At 41.5% G+C, this 20,556-nt stretch overlaps 1 protein-coding gene across 13 annotated transcripts in view; it reads right to left on the bottom strand.

The window, feature by feature from the left end:
* Positions 1–2,024: 2,024 nt before the first annotated feature.
* LOC114802942 (dystrobrevin beta-like) overlaps positions 2,025–20,556 on the bottom strand; it is a 38,403-nt gene continuing 19,871 nt past the window's right edge. For 3 of the 13 annotated variants that reach the window (XM_029002095.1, XM_029002097.1, XM_029002096.1), the window contains exons 4-21: positions 20,198–20,278; positions 19,296–19,509; positions 18,792–18,877; positions 17,898–18,052; positions 17,483–17,588; positions 16,364–16,530; positions 15,394–15,518; positions 14,506–14,580; positions 13,979–14,068; positions 13,658–13,748; positions 13,350–13,429; positions 12,636–12,749; positions 11,231–11,327; positions 9,271–9,291; positions 8,768–8,927; positions 6,610–6,699; positions 5,883–5,933; positions 2,025–3,919 (exon numbers count right to left, since the gene is read on the bottom strand). In XM_029002095.1, coding sequence (XP_028857928.1) covers positions 3,882–3,919; positions 5,883–5,933; positions 6,610–6,699; positions 8,768–8,927; positions 9,271–9,291; positions 11,231–11,327; positions 12,636–12,749; positions 13,350–13,429; positions 13,658–13,748; positions 13,979–14,068; positions 14,506–14,580; positions 15,394–15,518; positions 16,364–16,530; positions 17,483–17,588; positions 17,898–18,052; positions 18,792–18,877; positions 19,296–19,509; positions 20,198–20,278 — 1,841 coding nt within the window. In that variant the 3' untranslated portion in view covers positions 2,025–3,881. The other 10 variants (XM_029002099.1, XM_029002100.1, XM_029002098.1 and 7 more) reach the window with 10 other exon arrangements.

Here is a 20,556-nt window from a genome sequence, read left to right as displayed (position 1 = left end):
CCTTTTCGGGTTGAGGATGGAGTCAAGCTCAACTCCCAGTCCTACTGCCAGTCTCTGGAAGACACCTTCTTCAAGCAGTGGTACAGGAAGAAGTCTGCATCCTTCAAGAAAAACATGATTTTCATGCAGGACAATGCTCCATCACACGCGTCCAAGTACTCCACTGCGTGGCTGGCAAGAAAGGGTATAAAAGAAGAAAAACTAATGACATGGCCTCCTTGTTCACATGATCTGAACCCCATTGAGAACCTGTGGTCCATCATCAAATGTGAGATTTACAAGGAGGGAAAACAGTACACCTCTCTGAACAGTGTCTGGGAGGTTGTGGTTGCTGCTGCACGCAATGTTGATGGTGAACAGATCAAAACACTGACAGAATCCATGGATGGCAGGCTTTTGAGTGTCCTTGCAAAGAAAGGTGGCTATATTGATCGCTGATTTGTTTTTGTTTTGTTTTTGAATGTCAGAAATGTATATTTGTGAATGTGGAGATGTTATATTGGTTTCACTGGTAAAAATAAATAATTGAAATGGGTATATATTTGTTTTTTGTTAAGTTGCCTAATAATTATGCACAGTAATAGTCACCTGCACACACAGATATCCCCCTAAAATAGCTAAAAATAAAAATAAACTAAAAACTACTTCCAAAAACATTCAGCTTTGATATTAATGAGTTTTTTGGGTTCATTGAGAACATGGTTGTTGTTCAATAATACAATTATTCCTCAAAAATACAACTTGCCTAATAATTCTGCACTCCCTATAGGTTCAAGGAAGAACATAATGAAAATATATTTATAAGAACGTTTTTTTTTTTTTTATTCTAAATAAATCAAGCTAAGTAACTAAAAAAACTCAACCTGTCAAAAGTTTGCAGACACCAACTCTATGAGGACTAGGATAGAGCTATGTACAGTACATGATCATTCACATTGGTAGATTCTCACTGAAGGCATCAAAACTATGAATGAACACATGTATAGTTATGTACTTAACAAAAAGTGGAGACCTGACCTCCACAGTCATCGGACCTGAACCCAATCGAGATGGTTTGGGGTGAGCTGGACCCCAACAAGTGCTAAACACCTCTGGGAACTCCTTCAAGACTGTTGGAAAAGCATTTCAGGTGACGAACTCTTGAAGCTCATCGAGAGAATGCCAAGAGTGTGCAAAGCAGAGCAAAGAAACTAAAATATAAAACATGTTTTCACTTATTTCACCTTTTTTTGTTAAGTACATAACTCCACATGTGTTCATTCATAGTTTTGTTGCCTTCAGTGAGAATCTACCAACGTAAATGGTCATGAAATTAAAGAAAACACATTGAATGGGAAGGTGTGTCCAAACTTTTGGCCTGTACTGTAGGTGTGAGGACACAGTTCTACATACTGCCAGAGTACCACAAATTCCTCTGCAGATTTTCAGTACGCTGAAATGTAAAAATGTACTTGGGCCCTATTTTGACAGTCTAAGGTATGTTTTTTTCCCCCCAGTTTTGCTCTGTCCACCAGTGGTTTTAGAAATGTCTGGTGGCGTGGTGGTCTTGCTGGTGGACGTGATGTTTTGGGCAAAAACACGAAAAATAATATTGATAATTGTCTGGATTATATAGAATTTCTAACTTTTCATTTATTACATATTTAATTACATATGCATCTCACTGTGATATAACCCAGAACAGTGGTGCTCACAGCACATGAGCAGGTCAGACATGGTTGTATCCACCACAGATGATGCAGATTTTGCATTGGTTTGTTACATGCTACACCTAAAACTAAGAGATGTTTCTTATTTGCACACGCTGATCAATACTTTTCCTACCTTTTTAGCTTCCCATTTGATCATTTATGTATGATTTGTTGTAATCTAAAATGTTTAATTTAAAAGCTAAAGAAAATGTAACATATGTGTTTTTAAACATTAAAATGTTATTCAATTATTAGTAATGCATCAGAATTCATTACCCTTAGAATTATAAATTGAATTTAAACTGTGAAAAAAAGAGAAGAATCACAAGACTATTACAAATAGCCAATTTTGTTCTGATTCTTAAATATGATTTATTTTAATCTTCAACAGACCAACATTCGATATCATGTCCACAAAATCATCTTGCAGCATCCAAAAAAATGTGCCTTTTTTCCCATTTTCATTTCATATTCAAACAGCATCAGGGTTCAGTGTCAGCAACATCGGAGGAAACCTCTGACCTCCCGATTTACAAAAGCTAATGGTTCCCAGCACCATACGTTCCAAAAAACGCCTCCCATCTCATCCTCATCCCAGCTGGAAGACGGAAACCCAGAACTGACGTTCGTTCCCATCACACCACGTGCTGAACGTGTTTAAAAAGTGAGCCGTCGGCCCACAGGTAGCCCAAGAAGTGAATTCTGCAGATCAGGGTTACACGGTCGTACCATTATGTCAAGATTTTTGCAATAAAACCAATGTAAACAGACACTTTTTTTTTTTTTGAGAAAAAGGCATGTTGCGTAATATAGAAGTAGCGCAAAAAACAAAGTCAAACTGGCTGAACACGTTGCGAGGTTTCAAAGCCTAAAACTACGAGGAAAATCACAAATAAACAAATCATTTTGGCACAACTGTAGCAGATCATGTTTTTTTGTACAGCAGTTATCATATAGAACTCCCAAAAACCAAACGAAACTAAAAGACGACAAAAATCAGTTCCAGCAACTCCTGAGTCTCGGTGGGGATCCACTGCTGAAGACAGCTTCACTAGTATAACTTTGTTACAGTCCAGCGGTCCGGACAGACGTGTACAGACTGACACATATCCAGACACACACACACACACACACACACACACAGTCAATCATATATATATATACACACACACACACACACACACAGAAACACTGAAGACTAATGTACACACCCCTGTGCACACACAGGACACATATGAACATGTGACATGCGGCAGAGCTTCATGATGTCCCCAAAAAAAAAAAACAGGCATCATGGGAAACGCGGGTGGACGACCTGACCACAAAGAACCACGAGCTGTCTCTCCCTGTCACTGCGCCTAGACCCTAGAATCTTTCTCATTATAAAAAAAAAAACAAAAACGTAAATATCTTCAATATACATCTGATCGATTGAAACAACATTGATTCTATGGGGATTGAAGTCGTCATGTGATCACCTCTCAAGACGCCCAGTGGGGGATCATTTCTCCACGTCAAGAACATCCAATACTGAAGCGCCGCACGAAATAAATAAAAACAATAAATAAAACAAACCGTACTGGTTCGGCCCTGCTCTTCTGTCACAGGTCCGAAATCACATAAATAAATATTCTGCAAACTGCATAGCCCCGCCCTCTTGTGACAATGCCCGCAGATATGACCACACCCACTTTCAGTCAAAATATCCCACCTATCACTTTTCTCTCGTGCACTTTCTTTCTCTTTCATGCCCGCACATGCCCGCTGCCTTCTTGGTAATGTCTTCATACTCCATCTTCTCTATTTGTCTACGGGGTGAGTCTACAGAACTGTCGGCCAGTCAAAGGTCAGACAGACGAGGGGGCGGGGCCACATTCTTCAGACCCAGTTAGCAAAATCTCCGTTATCTTTGGGTTTTACCTCCTGTAATGTAGGAGTTAAATCTAGAACAAAAACATACAGTAAAACCAAAAGCACAGCAGGCAGACAGGTACGGGAGAATCGCGAACTGTCCCACAAGAAAAGAGCGTCCACGCGGGTGGAAGCGTGGAGGTCCTGCTACTGATGTTGTCTTCGATTTATTCGTTTTCTTTGAAGAGTCAGGTTCTTCGATGGACATTCTGCCCATTGTGTAATGTCACCACGGTGACAGCAGGGCTTGAGTGACATGTCGGCTGTGTTGGGGCAGGTCTACAGGGAGAACAAATGCTTCTGGCCCATCATGGCACCTGCACATCAACGCAAAAATGTACAGAATTTAGCATAGAACCTTTTACTCCAGCAACACATATTTAGAATTTTCCTCCCTTTTTTAACACAGTATGCTTCCACGCACAGTTTAGTCGAGCTGCGCTTACTCTCCTAGTCCCTGGTTGCATGGGTTGACCAATATCCTGTGTGTCAAACTTCACGAGCACAGGCGGCAGCTTGTTAGTATTGTGCTTCTTCCGGTTGGCCTATCACTTTTTCTGTCCCCTCCCCTTGTGGAGCAAGTGCAGAACACCTAGTCCAGTTTGGGTCCAGCTGAATGTAGACATGCAAGCTTAGTAGAACTTTAGTGTTCATTTAAAAAAAAAAAAAGGTTTCAGTCAGATTATATTTTTTTAGAATGTCATGTAAAAGTGACGAGTGTCATACTGTGTTTCAAATATTTCCTTTCAATTGTAACGCAGAAAAAAAAAGCGAAACGTGGCAAAATTAATCAAACTAGAGCAATTAAAACTGACGTTTCTTAAACTCAAATGAGAACAACATTTTCACGTAGTGGAATGTTTAAAAAATAGTTTTAATGTCTTTTAAAGCCCCTCTCTCTATTTTTACACATTGTGATGTGTAAACTGGGACCCCTTTAAGAGCAGGGGTGTGTCCACATGGCCCTGTCCATCTTTATACATGTGTGGTGCTGCGTGTCCCTTTTGTTTCTCTGTGTTTCCAGGCCTACGTGCCATTTTCATGTTTTCCTTGTTGAAACCCTCGGTTTGTTGAACATATCGAGCGCTTGTGTCTTTCCCCGTTACCGATGTGGCATGACACACATAGAAACCTTATCAGAAATAGTACAGAAGGAAGGAAAGCAATCCATAAAGCAGTTTCCATTTAAACTTTACCACAGGAGACTACAGTAGCATTGACCACCTTGCCCAACGATTGCTTGATTTTTCCACAGTAAACTCAAATCTTTCCGGTAAATTATTCCATGCTTCACTCCCTTGAAGCTGCAGTTAATGTAGGGGGTCAGTGATCTGTAGCTCACCGCTAATGGGTAGTAACTAATTCTACCTGAAGATCTATTAACTCCAACACTTTAAATAAATGAGCTATTTAACCATGGAGGTGGTTGCAACAACAGCATCCTGACGATACCCAAATGTCAGGGGTTTTAAGCAATTAACTTGGAATCACTCTTTAACCAGAAAGGAAAATTCGTGTCCTTTTGTTCAATTGAGGTGACGTGGCCTGGTCCCAAACTATATAAAATGAAGTGCTTTATTTTTTTTGGTGCTTTAAACGGATGTTTGTGACTCTCTTGATCAGCTAAATTGGGCCAGCCAGGCTGTGCTACTTTCCATTCAGCCATTGATTTGCCATGCCTGAATGTGCAAGAAGAACGAGTTGTGCTTTAATTGATTAGACAGGACTTGTTATACAGATTGTAACCTGCCTGCAAACATCAGAAGGGAGCGGTATTTAAAAGTAAGCATACGGTAAAAAAAATCCAGGGCGAATAACGAGCATGTCTGTCGGCCATAATCAGGCCAAGAAATGGCGGCTCTGTCTGGGACCTGGGAAGCAGTTAAAAAAAACACCCATAACCCCTGCGTCGGGCCATGAGAACCTCTGAGCCACAGAGCCCCGTAAACAGCCCCGCTGTTAATGCTAACGAGTCATTAACCATTAATAAGCCTGACCGTGGAGCGGGCGCACACCAGATGCGCCTGGCTACTGCTGCAACTCCTATTAAAAGCATACGGTTAACTATGCTCTCATTTGCCTGGACACGTGGCACCTGCTTTTTTCACGTCTGTGTTTGTTCCAGTGTTAGACGTTTACAGTAAAGCGTCCAGGTTGTTCGCAGTTATTCTATGCACTACAATCTTTGTCAAAACAGTCAAGTCTATTATCTGTACGTGCAGAATGATCATGTTTTACGGCATATCTGCAAAGGTGAGGAAGTCGTAGCTCTGGACTCACCTCGGTCCCTCCCATTCTGCAGTCTGTCCTCTTCCTCAGCTGCATCGTCGACTGGACAGTAACGAAGACAGGGACGCAAAAGAGATTTCAGTTTAATCCATCATGACAGAAATGTTACTTTGGGGAAGAGACTCACTGACTATATAGAAAATTAAACACATTAACAGCTTGCTGCATTGTGAAATAAGCATTGTTGATATTTTATGTTTTTTATGTCTTGGTTCCGGAGATTGTTCCACTATGTGCTGTCTAACCTATACGCAGCAGAAATCACAATAACACAAGGCAAAGTTTCAAACTCAGGATCTTGGAGGTGTGAGGCCATGTTGGCCATCACCGTGAGACAATATTTTACTTGTACCATGAATTATGTAAATTATATATGAAATGGCGCATTGTGTAATAGTTCCTGAAGTACATGTATATAATAACATAAAGCATGTGTCATGATCCGGTCCGGAGTTCGGACCGAAGTTTCATGTTGGTCCTGTGTCACGTTTTCTGATCGTTTTCACCTGTGTGTAATTGTATAAAGCTGCCCTGTCTGTTCGCGTCGGGTTATTGTTTGGTGATGTTCCCCTTGTCCTGTCTAATATGTATTGAACTCATGACGTTGTGCTTATGTGTCCTTCTTCCTCGCCATGTCCAGCCATCGTGACAATATGGTATATAATGGTGGTGTATATTACGTATGACTACAGTAAAAGACCAACGCGATGGCTCCTACCTGAGTGCAGTTCTTTCACCAGGGAAGACATGGTGTTTGTGATGGAGTCAGCCGCTACCAATAAATCGTTACGGAGATTTCTACGTGCTCCTGGTGAACAGAGAGGGATTCAGAAGGGGTCCAGAATTCTGGAATCCATTTAAATTTCTACTTGAGTAAAAGTACAATAGTATTTGCCTTTAAATGTACTTGAGTATCAAAAGTAAACGTACAGTGATTTATTTGGCTCTAATGGCTATTTTTTAATTACTTTTAAAAAATCTACTCATTTTAAGGAATTTGTCACTTCAGACATACATTTTTAATGGAATGCTGTTAATAAGGGATAACTATTAAGATGATCATATATTTACATTAACAACATTTATCAGACGCCCTTATCCAGAACAACTTACAATCGATAGTGACAGGGACAGTCCCCCTGGAGACACTCAGGGTTAAGTGTCTTACTCAGACAATCTTTATATGGTTGGCACAGTGTTTGTCTTTGGAAGCTGAACTTGTAAAAATTGTATGACTGAATGTTATTACTGAGTGTGAGTTACTGAGTGCCAGTGGCAGTTTTTTTTCCTTGTGCGCACCCCCATGCTGCCCTGACATCATGATTGCATGGGCACCAATCGCTTTTCTATTCCCCGTTTGCAGGGAATAAGGGCCCCCTCATTTTGCGAGGTGCGCCTGCTGCTTGCCGCAGAGGGAGGGGATTCTCTGACTGGCGGGAATGACATCTAATAACCGGCTCACAAAGTAAAAAGCATACAGACGTTTCGAACAAGGAGCTGCGAGTAAGGAGCTAACTTCAGAACTTCAGCGTTGTTGTGTACTCTAAATTCTATCACACCCATATGCAACGCGGGACGTGATCGCGAGGTCCTCTGTGTCCTTGCTTGCTTGCTGCTGCTGGGTTGAAGTCTGACACCTGTTTAAAAATCGAGGGGGGAGGGAGTACCAAAGAGGCTAGGACCGCCCCGACTGAGTGCCCCCCGAAACTGACAACTGATGCAGAGTACAGGTACAATAGCAGTTAAAAAAAAACAGTTGTTTTTCATTTACACAATATCATTGTTCTGGGTGATCATTATATCGTATGATATAAGCAGAATTTGTCAATGCGCACCTCGCTGAAACTCAAGAATCTGTGCGTTTCGTGTGGCAAAATGAAAACAAAACTCTCTGGACATGTTTCTGTGCTTCTGAGTACCAACTCACATGGGATCAGTCTTAATAATCTGGGAATGTAGCTGGGTACAAGCACAACTCCACTCCAATTAGCATCATACTGTGCATGGTAAAAGATTTGAATTTCCAGCATGTAAAATTAAACTCACATTGATCACTTTTATCCCATTTATCGCTGAAAAACATACATTCAGTGTATAAAATACATGGAAACTACTAACATAGCCATTGAATTGAAATGGATAAAATAGCTTTAGCCTGCTACTGCCATTATGGGTAGCAGCATATTCACAATCTGTCTAGCTAACTTTGTTGAGAAACTAGCCTTCAGAATTAAATAGTACCTCTTGAATGCTTGTAAAACGAAATCGTATTGGGCTGAGGCAGGCACAAAACGCATTTCAAAGCAAAAGAGTCCTTCTTTTCAACAACTTTGAAAAAAAAAAACTCTCAAATAAGGCCATGGCTGTTCTGGCAAACTGGACTATAACAGGTCAATAGTCGTGCACTGTATTTTGATTGCACGTTCGCATCTTTTTTTTAAATGTAAAAAAGGAACGACTGCCTTTGGAAAAAGTTGTGGAGTAAAAAGTTTGGTTTTTGACATTGAAATGCAGCAGACTGTTAGACAACATTTCACTATTGCCTGGTGGTACTCAATGTGAAATGTTTGAGAGCCACTGGGCAAAGGGTAAAAGGCCATTTACACAGTTTAAATAGAGAAAAAATGTAATGTACTGATCATAAATTCTGTATGCCATAGAGACCAAAATTCTGTATTATTGTACATTTGTGGCTAAACTTGATTTATCTGTGTTTTAGTAAAATTTTTGGTTATTTGTGGACATTATTGTAGGATTACAGAAAACACGGACAACCTGTTTTACCACATCAAGCAAAGTCAGGCTTATTATTCGAACAGAAACCCTACTGTTTGCTTTAGAGGAACTCAGCCATTCAACACAGTCCAGATTCTTACCCCGAGCAAAAGCCTCCTGTACGTCCCCTCCCACCCCAGCCAACGAATCCTGGGGCACATGTGTAGGGGTGGAGCCAGCGGACGTGGACCGGACGGGCATGGGTATAGAGCGACCAGCCCCGTGGCTCGGAGATGTCTGGGGTGACCCGGTTGCCTGAGCCTGAGGGAGAAAACCCCCTTCATCAGTCTAAAGAAACTGCAGTTTACACAGTAGGCACAACAGCCTACTGAACAAAGCAGCAGAGCAAATAATCTGGCAAGACTTTCCTAACAATTAGTAGTGAAGAATTACTGAGCATGCGCGCACACACAGAAGCACAAACACACACACACACACACACAAAAACACAGCCCCTCCAAATACCCAAATTGAGGTTTGCTTAAGCAAACAGAAGCATTCAAATTTTAACTTATAATTTACCCCTCATGCCAATACACACTAAGCCTTCCCAGGCATACACACCACTACTGTGGGTCTTTCTGACATGCACACCCGCACTTACAGCCTGTTTCTGCTCCTCGTCCTGCAGGTGGCAGCAGAGAGGCCAGAGAAAAGCAGAGTAATACAAGAAATAAAATGAATGCCCGTTAAATACAAAGGGCCACTTAACTTTGGTCTTCAAAAATACATTTCTGTCAACTCAAGGTTTTAAAAACTTGTGTATGCATTAAAAATTCCACTGTAAAAGTGATTTTATTTATTGTGTTTTATTAAGTAAAAGTTGCAGTTTTGCATGAAAGTGAATGTTTAAAATATATTCTAATAAAATACATGAATTAAAAAAATATTTAATGTAAGTGAAAAAACAATTTCTTAATAATTTCTTAATAATGATCAAATCATTTCTTTATATTAAATGAAATCCAGTCCTAAACCGGACATACTTATTTCTGTGACTTGCTGTTTCTGTTTTTATATATGGCCCTTAATTATTGCACATTGTGTAAAAATGCTTTCAAATGATCCTAATAAATACTAATACACTTATCAAACTTTAGCAGATTCTCAATTCCCAGTGAATGTCTACAAGCATGTTGATAAAGTACCAGGGAGTCATGAACTGGAGGTGGGTTTGTGACACAGAATCACCCCAAAAACATCTTATCAGGCAAAGCAGAAACAAACCAATGATGTTCTTGACCTGTAGCTGCAGCAGGCACAGCCTGGGATTTTGCAGCCTTGCAATTGTTATTTATTTCTAAATATTTCAGAGATAAATGCATTCAAACCTTGTCTACTATTTTATTAAAATCATCAATTCAGAGGCCATGCACTTTTCTACATCAATGTAGTCATTTTCCGACACCCTGAATTTCAATTTAAGGATGTTTTTTATCAACAATTTAAAATGTGAGGATCTTGTGTGCATGAATGACAGCTCACACACACCCTACTTCCTCATTGTGGGTGAAGAACAGTGATTTAATTTACAAATCCTGACACGGTGTGTGAGTGTCCCCAACACACTACTTATGTGCTATGATGACAATATGCCCCTTGACTGATTGGTGCAGAAACTGTATTTGAAAATAATATCTGAAGAAAGGTGAATGTGTCTGAATGACACTGACACACAGACAGGCCTCCTTTTTACAATCAGTAGTTAAAGGGACAGTCCCCCTGGAGACACTCAGGCTTAAGTGTCTTTTGCACTTGGGAATTCATCTTGGGAATTCATCTCAATGATGGCAAATTGGTCCAAATCATAATGGTGTTACTATATTAATATGCAGTAGTTATGCGTGTTTTTCCAAATTGACCAGTCTTAGTCTTATTAGTTTTTCCAAAACCACCACCTTAAATTTTCAGTACACCCTACTAAAGACACCCTTCTTGTTCAATGTTCTCAGCTTTTTTCAGTTGTTCTATTTGCTGTTGACCCATGAACATAGAAGTTAGCCAGTTCTAATGGTGCCTTCAAATCTTTGGCTGTCACTCTGATTTGTTTCGTTACTTTATTTGTTGTTATCTTGGGGTAATTTTGGTAGAGTAGCCACAGCCCCAAAGTATCTCCATTTAGAGTTTGTTTGTAGACTGTAGACTGGTGAAGGTTTTGAAATTTCTTTGCAACAATCCATGATCCCCCGAAAGCCCTTTTTAGCAAGGCCAAAACTCAAATAGTGATCATGTTAAAATTCAGCTTGATCTTGCCGTTTGCCTCGATAACAATATAAACGTCTTCTTCTTGTGTGATGCAAAGTTGGTCCACACCTTCAGACTGGTTGGTATCCACACTTTTTCAACTAGAAGTTGTTTATTGCTGTTCTCAACAAAGACATGAAAGATCAGATTTTTTCTGTTATTATTTTAGTCACATTATATTTGTTAATACCTTTGACTGAGATAAAGATCTGATCAAATTTTATGCAGAAAACCATGACATTCAAAAGCGTTCACAGGCTTTTTCTTGCTATTGTATGTACAGAGGATCTTCTGTTGTGTGTAGTGTGTTCGTGTCTCACCTTCAGCAGTTTCATAAGCCCCTCCAACTGCACCATCAGCTCTCGCCTGCTCTCCTGAAGAGCTGACATCCTCTGTTCCAACTCGTCCTTCCTCTGCCTGTCTCATTAACACACATACACACACAAAGTGATCGGTAATGCTATCTGTTAACTGTTCATGCTTACAGGAAATGCAGACCGGCTGCTACTGAGCTGCCAAGTTCCTGAAAAAGACAGTGAGAACATAATCACAGAAGCCAAGGACTCTACATTTCTTACTCATCTTCAAAGATATTAAAAGTGACCGATTGACTCTTACATTGAATGTACAGAGCTTGATGAACGACTGAAAAAAACACTTAAATGCTGCTTTGTGCTTTTAATCAGACACAACATGGACACCAGCTACCAAAAAAGACAAGTTATTAATGGAAACTCCGCCAATACTTGCATTGATCCCATTAATATTCAAGGCCCCTTTGGAAAACCTGTGACTGCATTGACAACAGGGCTTTGTTCCAGAAGATCATTAAGTCTTTTGATAGATTTTCTCTGGCTCTTTTCATATTTACTGTGTGCTAATGATTATTTTGAAAGTATCAGTGCCAGATATCTAAAACCTACAATGATCTTCCATTTGACATCTTCTAGAAATGCTGTATTATACTCATCTGATGAAGATTAATCTAAAGTTAGATGCAGGCCTTACTTGCACAATTATTTAATGAAGTATATTTGTGTCCCCATTGTTTTTATACTGTAACATTTTCTAATTATAAAGACATTTTCTGTGAAATTGTAACTCCAGAAATAAACTGCAAGAGACACACAGGAGTTTTGGTGTATAAGAAGTCTAACAGGGGTGTTATAAAATATCAATACAGCAATATATTGCAATATGTTATATGTGTACAATATTATATATTGTATCGATACAGGGACATCAAATATCAATGTTTTTGTATGCAGATTTAGTCCACCGGGTGGTGCTGTTAAACATTTTCTGTAGTGGGGTCAGCAGAGATGAGAATCAGCATGTGACTACAACCTCCACTGCTGTAGATGACAGCTGGGTACTTTGAATTACTGCTTGGCATTTCAGGCAGACTGAAATTGCAAAACATGACAGACTGATCACAGCATCTTGTATTTCTGTTCGGTTTTTACATTTTCAGTGAACTGTACACACCCCTAGTGTTTAATAGCAGCAGCATGATGTATGATTTCTGTATGTACATTTGTATTATTTGTATTATTTAGCTAATTACCGGTACCCTCCTGCATTATTTTCTATTTAAAAAAAAAGTTGAAAGATATTTCTACACTTTTTCACAGCACTTTGAAGCAGACTGTTGTGAATTAGCATATCTAATTTTGAGCCAAGGTATCAAGAATCTCCTGCAGCATGATCAGATGTTGATGTAACCTTAGCAGCCGCAGCTCAGCCAGCAGGGTGGGGTTCTGCTGGGCTTTCTCTGGTGTGGGCTGGGAGGCCTGCTCATGCTCCAGACGCAGGCGCTGGATCTCCTGCAGAATCTCCCTGGAAAGAGATACACTGTGAGACCCGAACTGATCCTGGAACTGACACTGTCTAGACGGTCCTGATGGTATGATTACACAAACCTGGAAGCATTGCACGATGTCCTTCCTATTTAACTAGCGTGAAAATAGCATTGCAGTTAGCCCATATTCAGTTATTATCACTATTGCTATCCTTCACTCAAATTTAGTGTTGTGTACATGACTGGAGTGTAAAGTGTGTAACTGGAGGCCATACAATGACCTAATTTTACAAGAGATGGCGGGCGAAGTGGCGGCCTAGTGGTTAAGGTAGTGGCCCCGTAATCAGCAGGTTGCCGGTTGGAATCCCAATCCGCCAAGGTGCCACTGAGGTGCCACTGAGCAAAGCACCGTCCCCACACACTGCTCCCCGGGCGCCTGTCATGGCTGCCCACTGCCAATCACTTCACTTTACTTTACTTTGCATCATGAAGCAATGCCAGGAACAGCATGCGAGAGAGCCATAAAAAAAAGTGTCAAAGTTACTCCACACTGCAGGTACAGGTGAAATTATCCCTTCTTGCATGGTCGTATTTGCAGGACGTTTGGCAAACCTGTGCTATTACAAACGTACGCGTACCTGTTTTTGTTCTCCAGCTCAGCGATTAGTTGTCTCTGTTGTTTGTTGACATCGAAATTGAAGTCGGCTGTTGACTTCTGCTGATGAACACACTCTGGTTAAGAGCTGTAGAATAATAGTTGGTAACGGTGATGCAAAAAGAGAAATACGGGCATAAGGGCCCCACGGTGAAATTGTGTCTGTTTGTATGTGCATCTACTTATGCGTGTATTATACATTATGTAATTTAGGCATTTTTAGAAGTGTTATTAATACTAAATTCCTGTCAAATTATATATGTGTGTGTGTTTGTGTGTGGTCTGACTCACTGGTGGGTTTCCTGTTTCTGCTGCCAGGCGTGCTGCATAGCGGGCGATCAGTCTGTGTTCCTCATCCAGTCTACTTGGGCTGTCCAATGCACTGGACACACATACACCATTCTGTGTGAGATGATTTTCTTTCCATAACAAGTGTATAACGTAAGTAAATCATTAGCAACTGATCAGTAACTGTTCCTCAGCCCTTATTGCCCAGCTGAACCAGAGCTGAAGGACTGAAATATGCAATTGAACCCCCCACCCCTGTCACATCGTCTCGCCATTTATTCCCAATTATCTTCTGTCCTCCTTTCCTTTCACTCTCGGTCTCACCGTGGGCTGCTCTGGAGCCGGTTCACATAGGCCGCGATCAGCGCATGCTCATCATTCATTCGCTGAGCAGCGGCCAATCCTTGCATCCTGCTGATGTCACGGCATGACACGAACATGACATACACACATTCAAACACGCACAAACATGGGTGTTCATGCGCAAAACAAACAGAACAGAGAGAACGACACACAATGGCAAATAAACCAAAAAATGGAATCAGCAAAATTCTTGCTACGTCTAGAGAACAAAAGTATGCAAACAAATGAAAAATGAGTTTATGCGAAATTACCCCCCCTTGTGGTCCAATTACAGTAGGAAATACGAAAAACAGACAACAATGGAACATCATACTGAGGGAGAAACATATAACTTTGAATATGGGGAATCAATGAATAAACACACACACACACACACACACTGCCACCAAAAACGTACTTTTTCTTGCACATCGCTAATTTGGCCCTACTTGGTCACAGTAAGTAAGGTGTTTAAGTTGAAATATGTGAGGTTACAAGCAAGGAAATACCTCTTTGTGGGAGTAGGAGCTCCGGACGACACGATGGCAGCGTCGTTCATGTTGTTCGGGACAGAACGAGGTGGACTGGACATAGAAAAAGACACACACTCTTCACATTTCTCAGACACAGATAAAACACAAAAGTCACACCACAACAAGATACAAAATAACATTGAAAATAGCCTAGCATACAATGACCTTACCCATACCCTACACACACAGTCTCTCCCAAACCCCGCACCACAGACAGATCCTACCACACACAAACATTTGACATCTGTCACAAACCTCAGTACACAGTGAACAAACAAATGCGGCCACACAGCTACACTGCAGCTATACCCCACCAAGGCTAACCCACACGTAGCCCGAACTCTGGCTTGGAGCTGCCTGTTCATGCATGGCTAAGAGGCTGAACAAACACGGGCTGGACAAAGATCACCGCTACAGAGAGAGGGGGAGAGAGAACGGACGCGGCGACGGGGTAACGCAACGGGGGGGGGGACAAAAGTCCTCACCTCTTCAGCGTGCGGCAGGCAGCTGGACAGGAAAAACAAATGCCCGCGTTCTCCCCTTCTCTCTCCCACTCACTCTCTCTGTATGTGTCAGTCACGCTCACGCTCTAACATGCGAGCATCTCGGGGCTCTACATCATCACTGTCTCTAAGGAAACCGAAAAGTCACATGACGTCAGTGACCAATGGGGTGGCATCTCTGCTATAGGCTATAAGCCTGCCAACATGGCTGCAAAGATGGTGTAGAGAGAGAGAGAGAGACAGAAAGATGTCGTGAAATAGAAAAAGCTAGGGGGAATGGCCACTGCCATCAGACAACGCCGCCATACACTGCTTCACACACACACACACACTCCTATTCAGCAACACTCGTCACACTTACACTATGTTGGCGAGGTCGAGCGGCCTCTCTGGATGGTCGGGGAAGATGGGGTGGGGCGGCTCGCGGGTGGGCACGCACCCCAGTGACTTACTGATGGCGTGACTGAGCTTCTTTGCGGGGGATTTCTGGAGGTGGAGGAGAGAGAGAGAAAGAGAGAGAGGGAGCGAGAGAGAGAGAGAAGAAGAGAGAGTTTAGCGCGGCAGCCTGGCCCTAGGATATAAGCAGCCATACTGGATTTAGTTTAAAATCTACTCCTGGTAAAAGTCATAAAACACAACTGTCTTGGAGTTACACAAAAATACAGAAATAATCAAACATTTTCTCAAATATGCATATGATTGTGATGTAAGGAATCTTATTCTTAGTCTGAGTTCTATGTTTGGGAACCTCTTTAATGACCAAATTGTGTAAAACAGAATAAAACATCTTATGCATCTTATTTAGGAGGAGTGGTGGCCGGACCCATAATCACAAGGTTGTCGGTTGGAACCCCAAGCCGCCAAGGTGCCACTGAGGTGCCACTGAGCAGAGCACTGTTCCCACACACTGCTCCCTATGCGCCTTTCATGGGTGCTCGCTGTGATGGGACACATTTTGTTGTGTGCACTGTGTGCTAAGCATCATAATGACAATCACTTCACTTTCACTTCTAGGTTCTAGTTCTAGGTCTATGGTAACAAATGGTACGATCTCATCTGGGCCACAGCTTGGGCCACTCTGTGTCTGTTTTTTTTTTAAACATAAAGTGTCAGAACACGTTATGCAATAAATCAAGGCATAAGGGCTTTAGCTGCTTAATCTTTTATTATGACTCCCTCAGGTAATTAAATACTTAATGGTAGAAGATTTAGGTGTCTACTGAACTTGCATGCCATAAACAGCAACTGTGAGAAGTAGGCCTTTCCTGCACTGATGCCCGGCATTTACACGGGTGGAAGATAAAATCCGCGGCTTAAAGACAGACACTCACCCAAGAAGAGTGCTCCTTCATTTGGTGCTGGTTGCTGTGGGAACCGTTGGCATGGCCACGCCAGAAGCAGTCCTGGCAGAGCTGGTAGTTGTGGCACTGCTGGCAGCGATAGCGGAAACCCATCATGCTCTCCGTGGCGCAGTATGAGCATTCCACAGGGTGAAACACTGACACACACACACACATATGAGTGAAGAGGTTAACAAGTATGGACGTATGTGCATCGATTATGTACTAATTAGTAGGGGTGTTGAAATTAATCGTATAATCGATGCATCGCGTTGCAGACGTGGACGATTTCGCATCGATGCAGAGCAGAACCTAATTGATTATATCGTAATGATGCTGATTTTCTGGCGGCAGCATAAAAAATAAAAATCCTGATCCACAGAGTACCGTGACACTCCGGGTTGGATTTTCACGCAACCAATAGAATCAAAGCGAGCGAGTGTTCTTTCTGCCACTTCGAAAGATGGGAATGAAGCTGATCTTAAACGTCTTTGAGTGTTCAGAGATCTACAATACGACATTATCATCTTACTGGGAGTTTAGAAAGCCATACATATTTTTCGGTGTGGTCGGTGCGTTGTGGAGGAAACTCTGGTGAAGCATGCAGAGAAAGGAGGCCCGCCGGGAAGAAAGAGAATCTCACGCCGCTGCTGGGGTTTCCATCACACTCTCTATTTATTATGCTTACAGCACCTCAGTTCTGCCACGCCCGGGTAAATGTTGGTAACCGCTCGTACATGAGACAGGGACGTTACACGTACCAAACGTTACCGCTTTTATGCGATACAAAATGAAATAATAAAGGGACCACAGGTTGGACCAGTCTGCTCGATTCCTCTGCTTGGTGGAGAGTCGATCTGCATCAGGACCAGGGCAGATGACTAACACCAGTTCTACCAGTATATACGACTGTTACAAGGTGCTCATTGTAGCAAATCAAAGCCAAACAGGGTATGAGACCTTCTATTTGAAGTAATGTAGAAAATGTATGGGATGCATCATGATGCACAATATCAAGGCATTGTGAAGCTAGAGGTTCACACCTCTACTGATTAGACTGTTAATGTAACTTTTTTTGTGTGTGTGGGTGTGTATGTGTGTTTTAAGTACCGTTCTCCACATTGGCGAGGCGGTGCATGAGTGGCAACCACACCAGGCACTGAGGTGGGGGGTCAGCCATCATAGCGTCCAGAAAGGTATTTAACATGAGCTTCTTCTACTCACACACACACACACACACACACACACAAACATACACACACGGAAATGTATTTCAGTTCAATCCATCTGTACCTCCATGCTTCAAAATGGTCCCTATCCCAGTCTTTACCAACAAAGATATAATTATTTTGTCTGAATTAGCTAGGGACATCGGTGCATCCAGTCAGATTCACCAGAAACCTTTCTGAAATATTCTGAAATATTTTTTTCTCCATCATTGTACAATATTGTGAGAGTTGTTTGAGAGGGAAGTTCCGGGGTGGGCTCCCCTACTCTCTGGGTGGGGCCTGTGGGCGTTCCTTACCTGCTGTGGGAAGCAGGAGCGAGCCGAGTGGTCAGTGTAGCCAAAGGACGGCCCCTCAAATACAGCAGTGGGCAGTTTCAGCACCTCCCGCAGAAAGTGGTCAAATTTGGACATGATCATGACCCCATGAGAGTCGGAGATCTGGGAGAAAATGTCTGAGGGACAAGTGAGGAGTGGGAGATATGAAGATCATATGAGGTCATGACATGTATTGCAAATTGATCCTCACTGGTACCATTTTCATTTCATGGACTGATCACCTATTGGGCACTGATGAATTGTCCATCTATAACTTCCATTTCCAGTTTCTACTGTTGTGGTGTGGCAAAACAATTGTGAGGAATGTTTCTGTATCTGTACTGGAGAGTTAAATTGTTGGAACTACCAGAAAACTGGTGTTTAACCAGGAATTACAACTATTTAGTTGAAACACAGATTTTACCTGACCAAACTAGTCTAACAATACTAATGCTTGTATTAATATCATTATTGAAAGTTTGCACCTTGGAGGGATACAAATAAAGCTATGAAATATGAATGTACCACACAACAAACAAATCGAAACAATGTAATGTGCAATTTTGGCCAGTAGGTGGCAGGATGTGACAGAACAAGCAAACAGGCAAAAAACAGAAATGGTAACAGAAAAAACATCAAATCTCTTCCTTCCTCTCAATTGACAAATGAAATTGTGCATGTGTCTACTACTAAACAAGAACAGAAACAGCCCATTAACTAATTAGAAAAAAGCAACCTCATCACATATGTTATTATTCTTATTATTAATATTGTCACAATATTACCAAAAGACATTAATTTATCATATAATAAATGGTCGTGTGTGTGACATACAGCCCCTACTAATACATGATTATGTGTGTGTGTTAAACTCACAACGCAGCTTGTCCACAATCTTTCCTCCACACATGGTGGCCAGCATGGCTTTCACCGAGAACACCGTCAGCTTGCCACGCCCATCACTGCATCAGAGACAACATTTACACACCTGTTTCTCCTACTGTAACACTTGTCTGTTTTAAAGGTACCCTGACATTAAATGTTTTTTTGGCTTTTATATCGGTCTTATTGGTCCCCTAATACTGTAAGTCTCTTTTCAAAATTAAGCCGTGGTGCAGAATTACAGACAAAGCAGAATGACCAAAGCACTCTTTACACCTATCGCCATTTCTAGCCACTGTAGGACCCCCAGGCTGGGGGAACTCGTAATAATGTTAAATAATCTCAAAGTGAAATTTTCATGATAGGGGACCTTTAAGAACCGTTCTGACAACCGTGATAATGCATAACTGCTTATACATAACATTAATCTGGTCCAGCTGTTAAACTCTGCCTCACTTGCCAAAATTTTTGCAGCGAAATGTCCAGAGGAACACGTACCTGTCGTAGGCGGCCACCATGAAGTTGAGCAGTAGGCTGATGCTCAGCTCCACATTGATCTGGTGGGTGGTGGGCAGCCGCTTGTTGAGCTGGTAGTAGATGGAGGAGATGATGGTCTCCAGTCGGGACACGCTGATCTCCGTGCTGTGGTCCAGCGTGTTAAGGCCGTTGTCACGGAACGCTTCGATCATGTTCCACACATCCACCAGGTGCACTGCCAACGAGACAAAGACAATAAAATAACCCCACAAAACACTAATTTAATTTAATTTAATTTACTACAGGTTTTACACATCAGTCAGGTACAGACACCATACAGGACATACATTAAATCAAAATAATTCATCAGAGTGTCCCAATTTTTGTAGATTAATTAACACTTTTAATTAGTACATTTCAGATACAAATAATTCACTATTTTAGCAAGAAAATAGTGCCCAAAAGCAAACAATTTTAATGCTCAACTGTACCATTCTAAATTTACCTTCTTTATTAATTGACTATTTTTTCCCTGATTTAATCAGTCCTTTTGTATATACATGAAACAATCTGTCATCTGAAAATCTGGCTGCGTTGCAATAAAATTTGTGTTCGCAGAAGAGCCAGAGAGACGGAGAGCGGCAGAGAGAGAGGAGGAAGTGAGCAAATGGCTGGGGGGCTAATCAACGTTGAATTAAGCAGAATGGCTGATTAACGCTACAGCAAATTTACAACAAATTTTCAGCGTATGTGTGTGATAAATTCGAAAGTGGGATGTGAATCATTAAATAACACACCGTAAGACTGTAGAGCCCTGTAACAATCTGACTTGATTACGGGGAAATGTTTTTAGTATTAAACCCATCCGTAACTGTGCACCATAACAGCACAGCTTCACAGCATTACAGAGTATTTCGACTCACAGTTGCATCTTTTCTGTACAAATCTCAGCTTGCAGGCCGTCCGGTAAGTTGAGAGCCGGATTTCATCAAAATTCTGTGCCCCTAGAAGAGATCAAATCAAATTAAACCACAGGTCAAGAGGGAAGGAAAAAATATATCTATCCGACCTTGACACGTGTCACACAGCTATCTGCTTTCATCTTAAACTGATACATGCCACACCAAGAAAACCAACACTAGCCTCTAACCTAGAGAGAAGGAACAATTCACTTCACAATCTCTGTAATTTATATATATTATGGCCCCAAAAATAGTACTGGGCATAATTTCGTAAAATTGCCCAGGAAAATGTGGGCGATTTCTGTAGTCCATTAGTATAT

This window comes from Denticeps clupeoides, chromosome 14, assembly GCF_900700375.1.
Source record: "Denticeps clupeoides chromosome 14, fDenClu1.1, whole genome shotgun sequence".
NCBI lineage: Eukaryota > Metazoa > Chordata > Actinopteri > Clupeiformes > Denticipitidae > Denticeps > Denticeps clupeoides.
Note: the sequence above shows the minus strand (reverse complement) of the source record. Positions and strands in the feature narration are given on the sequence as shown.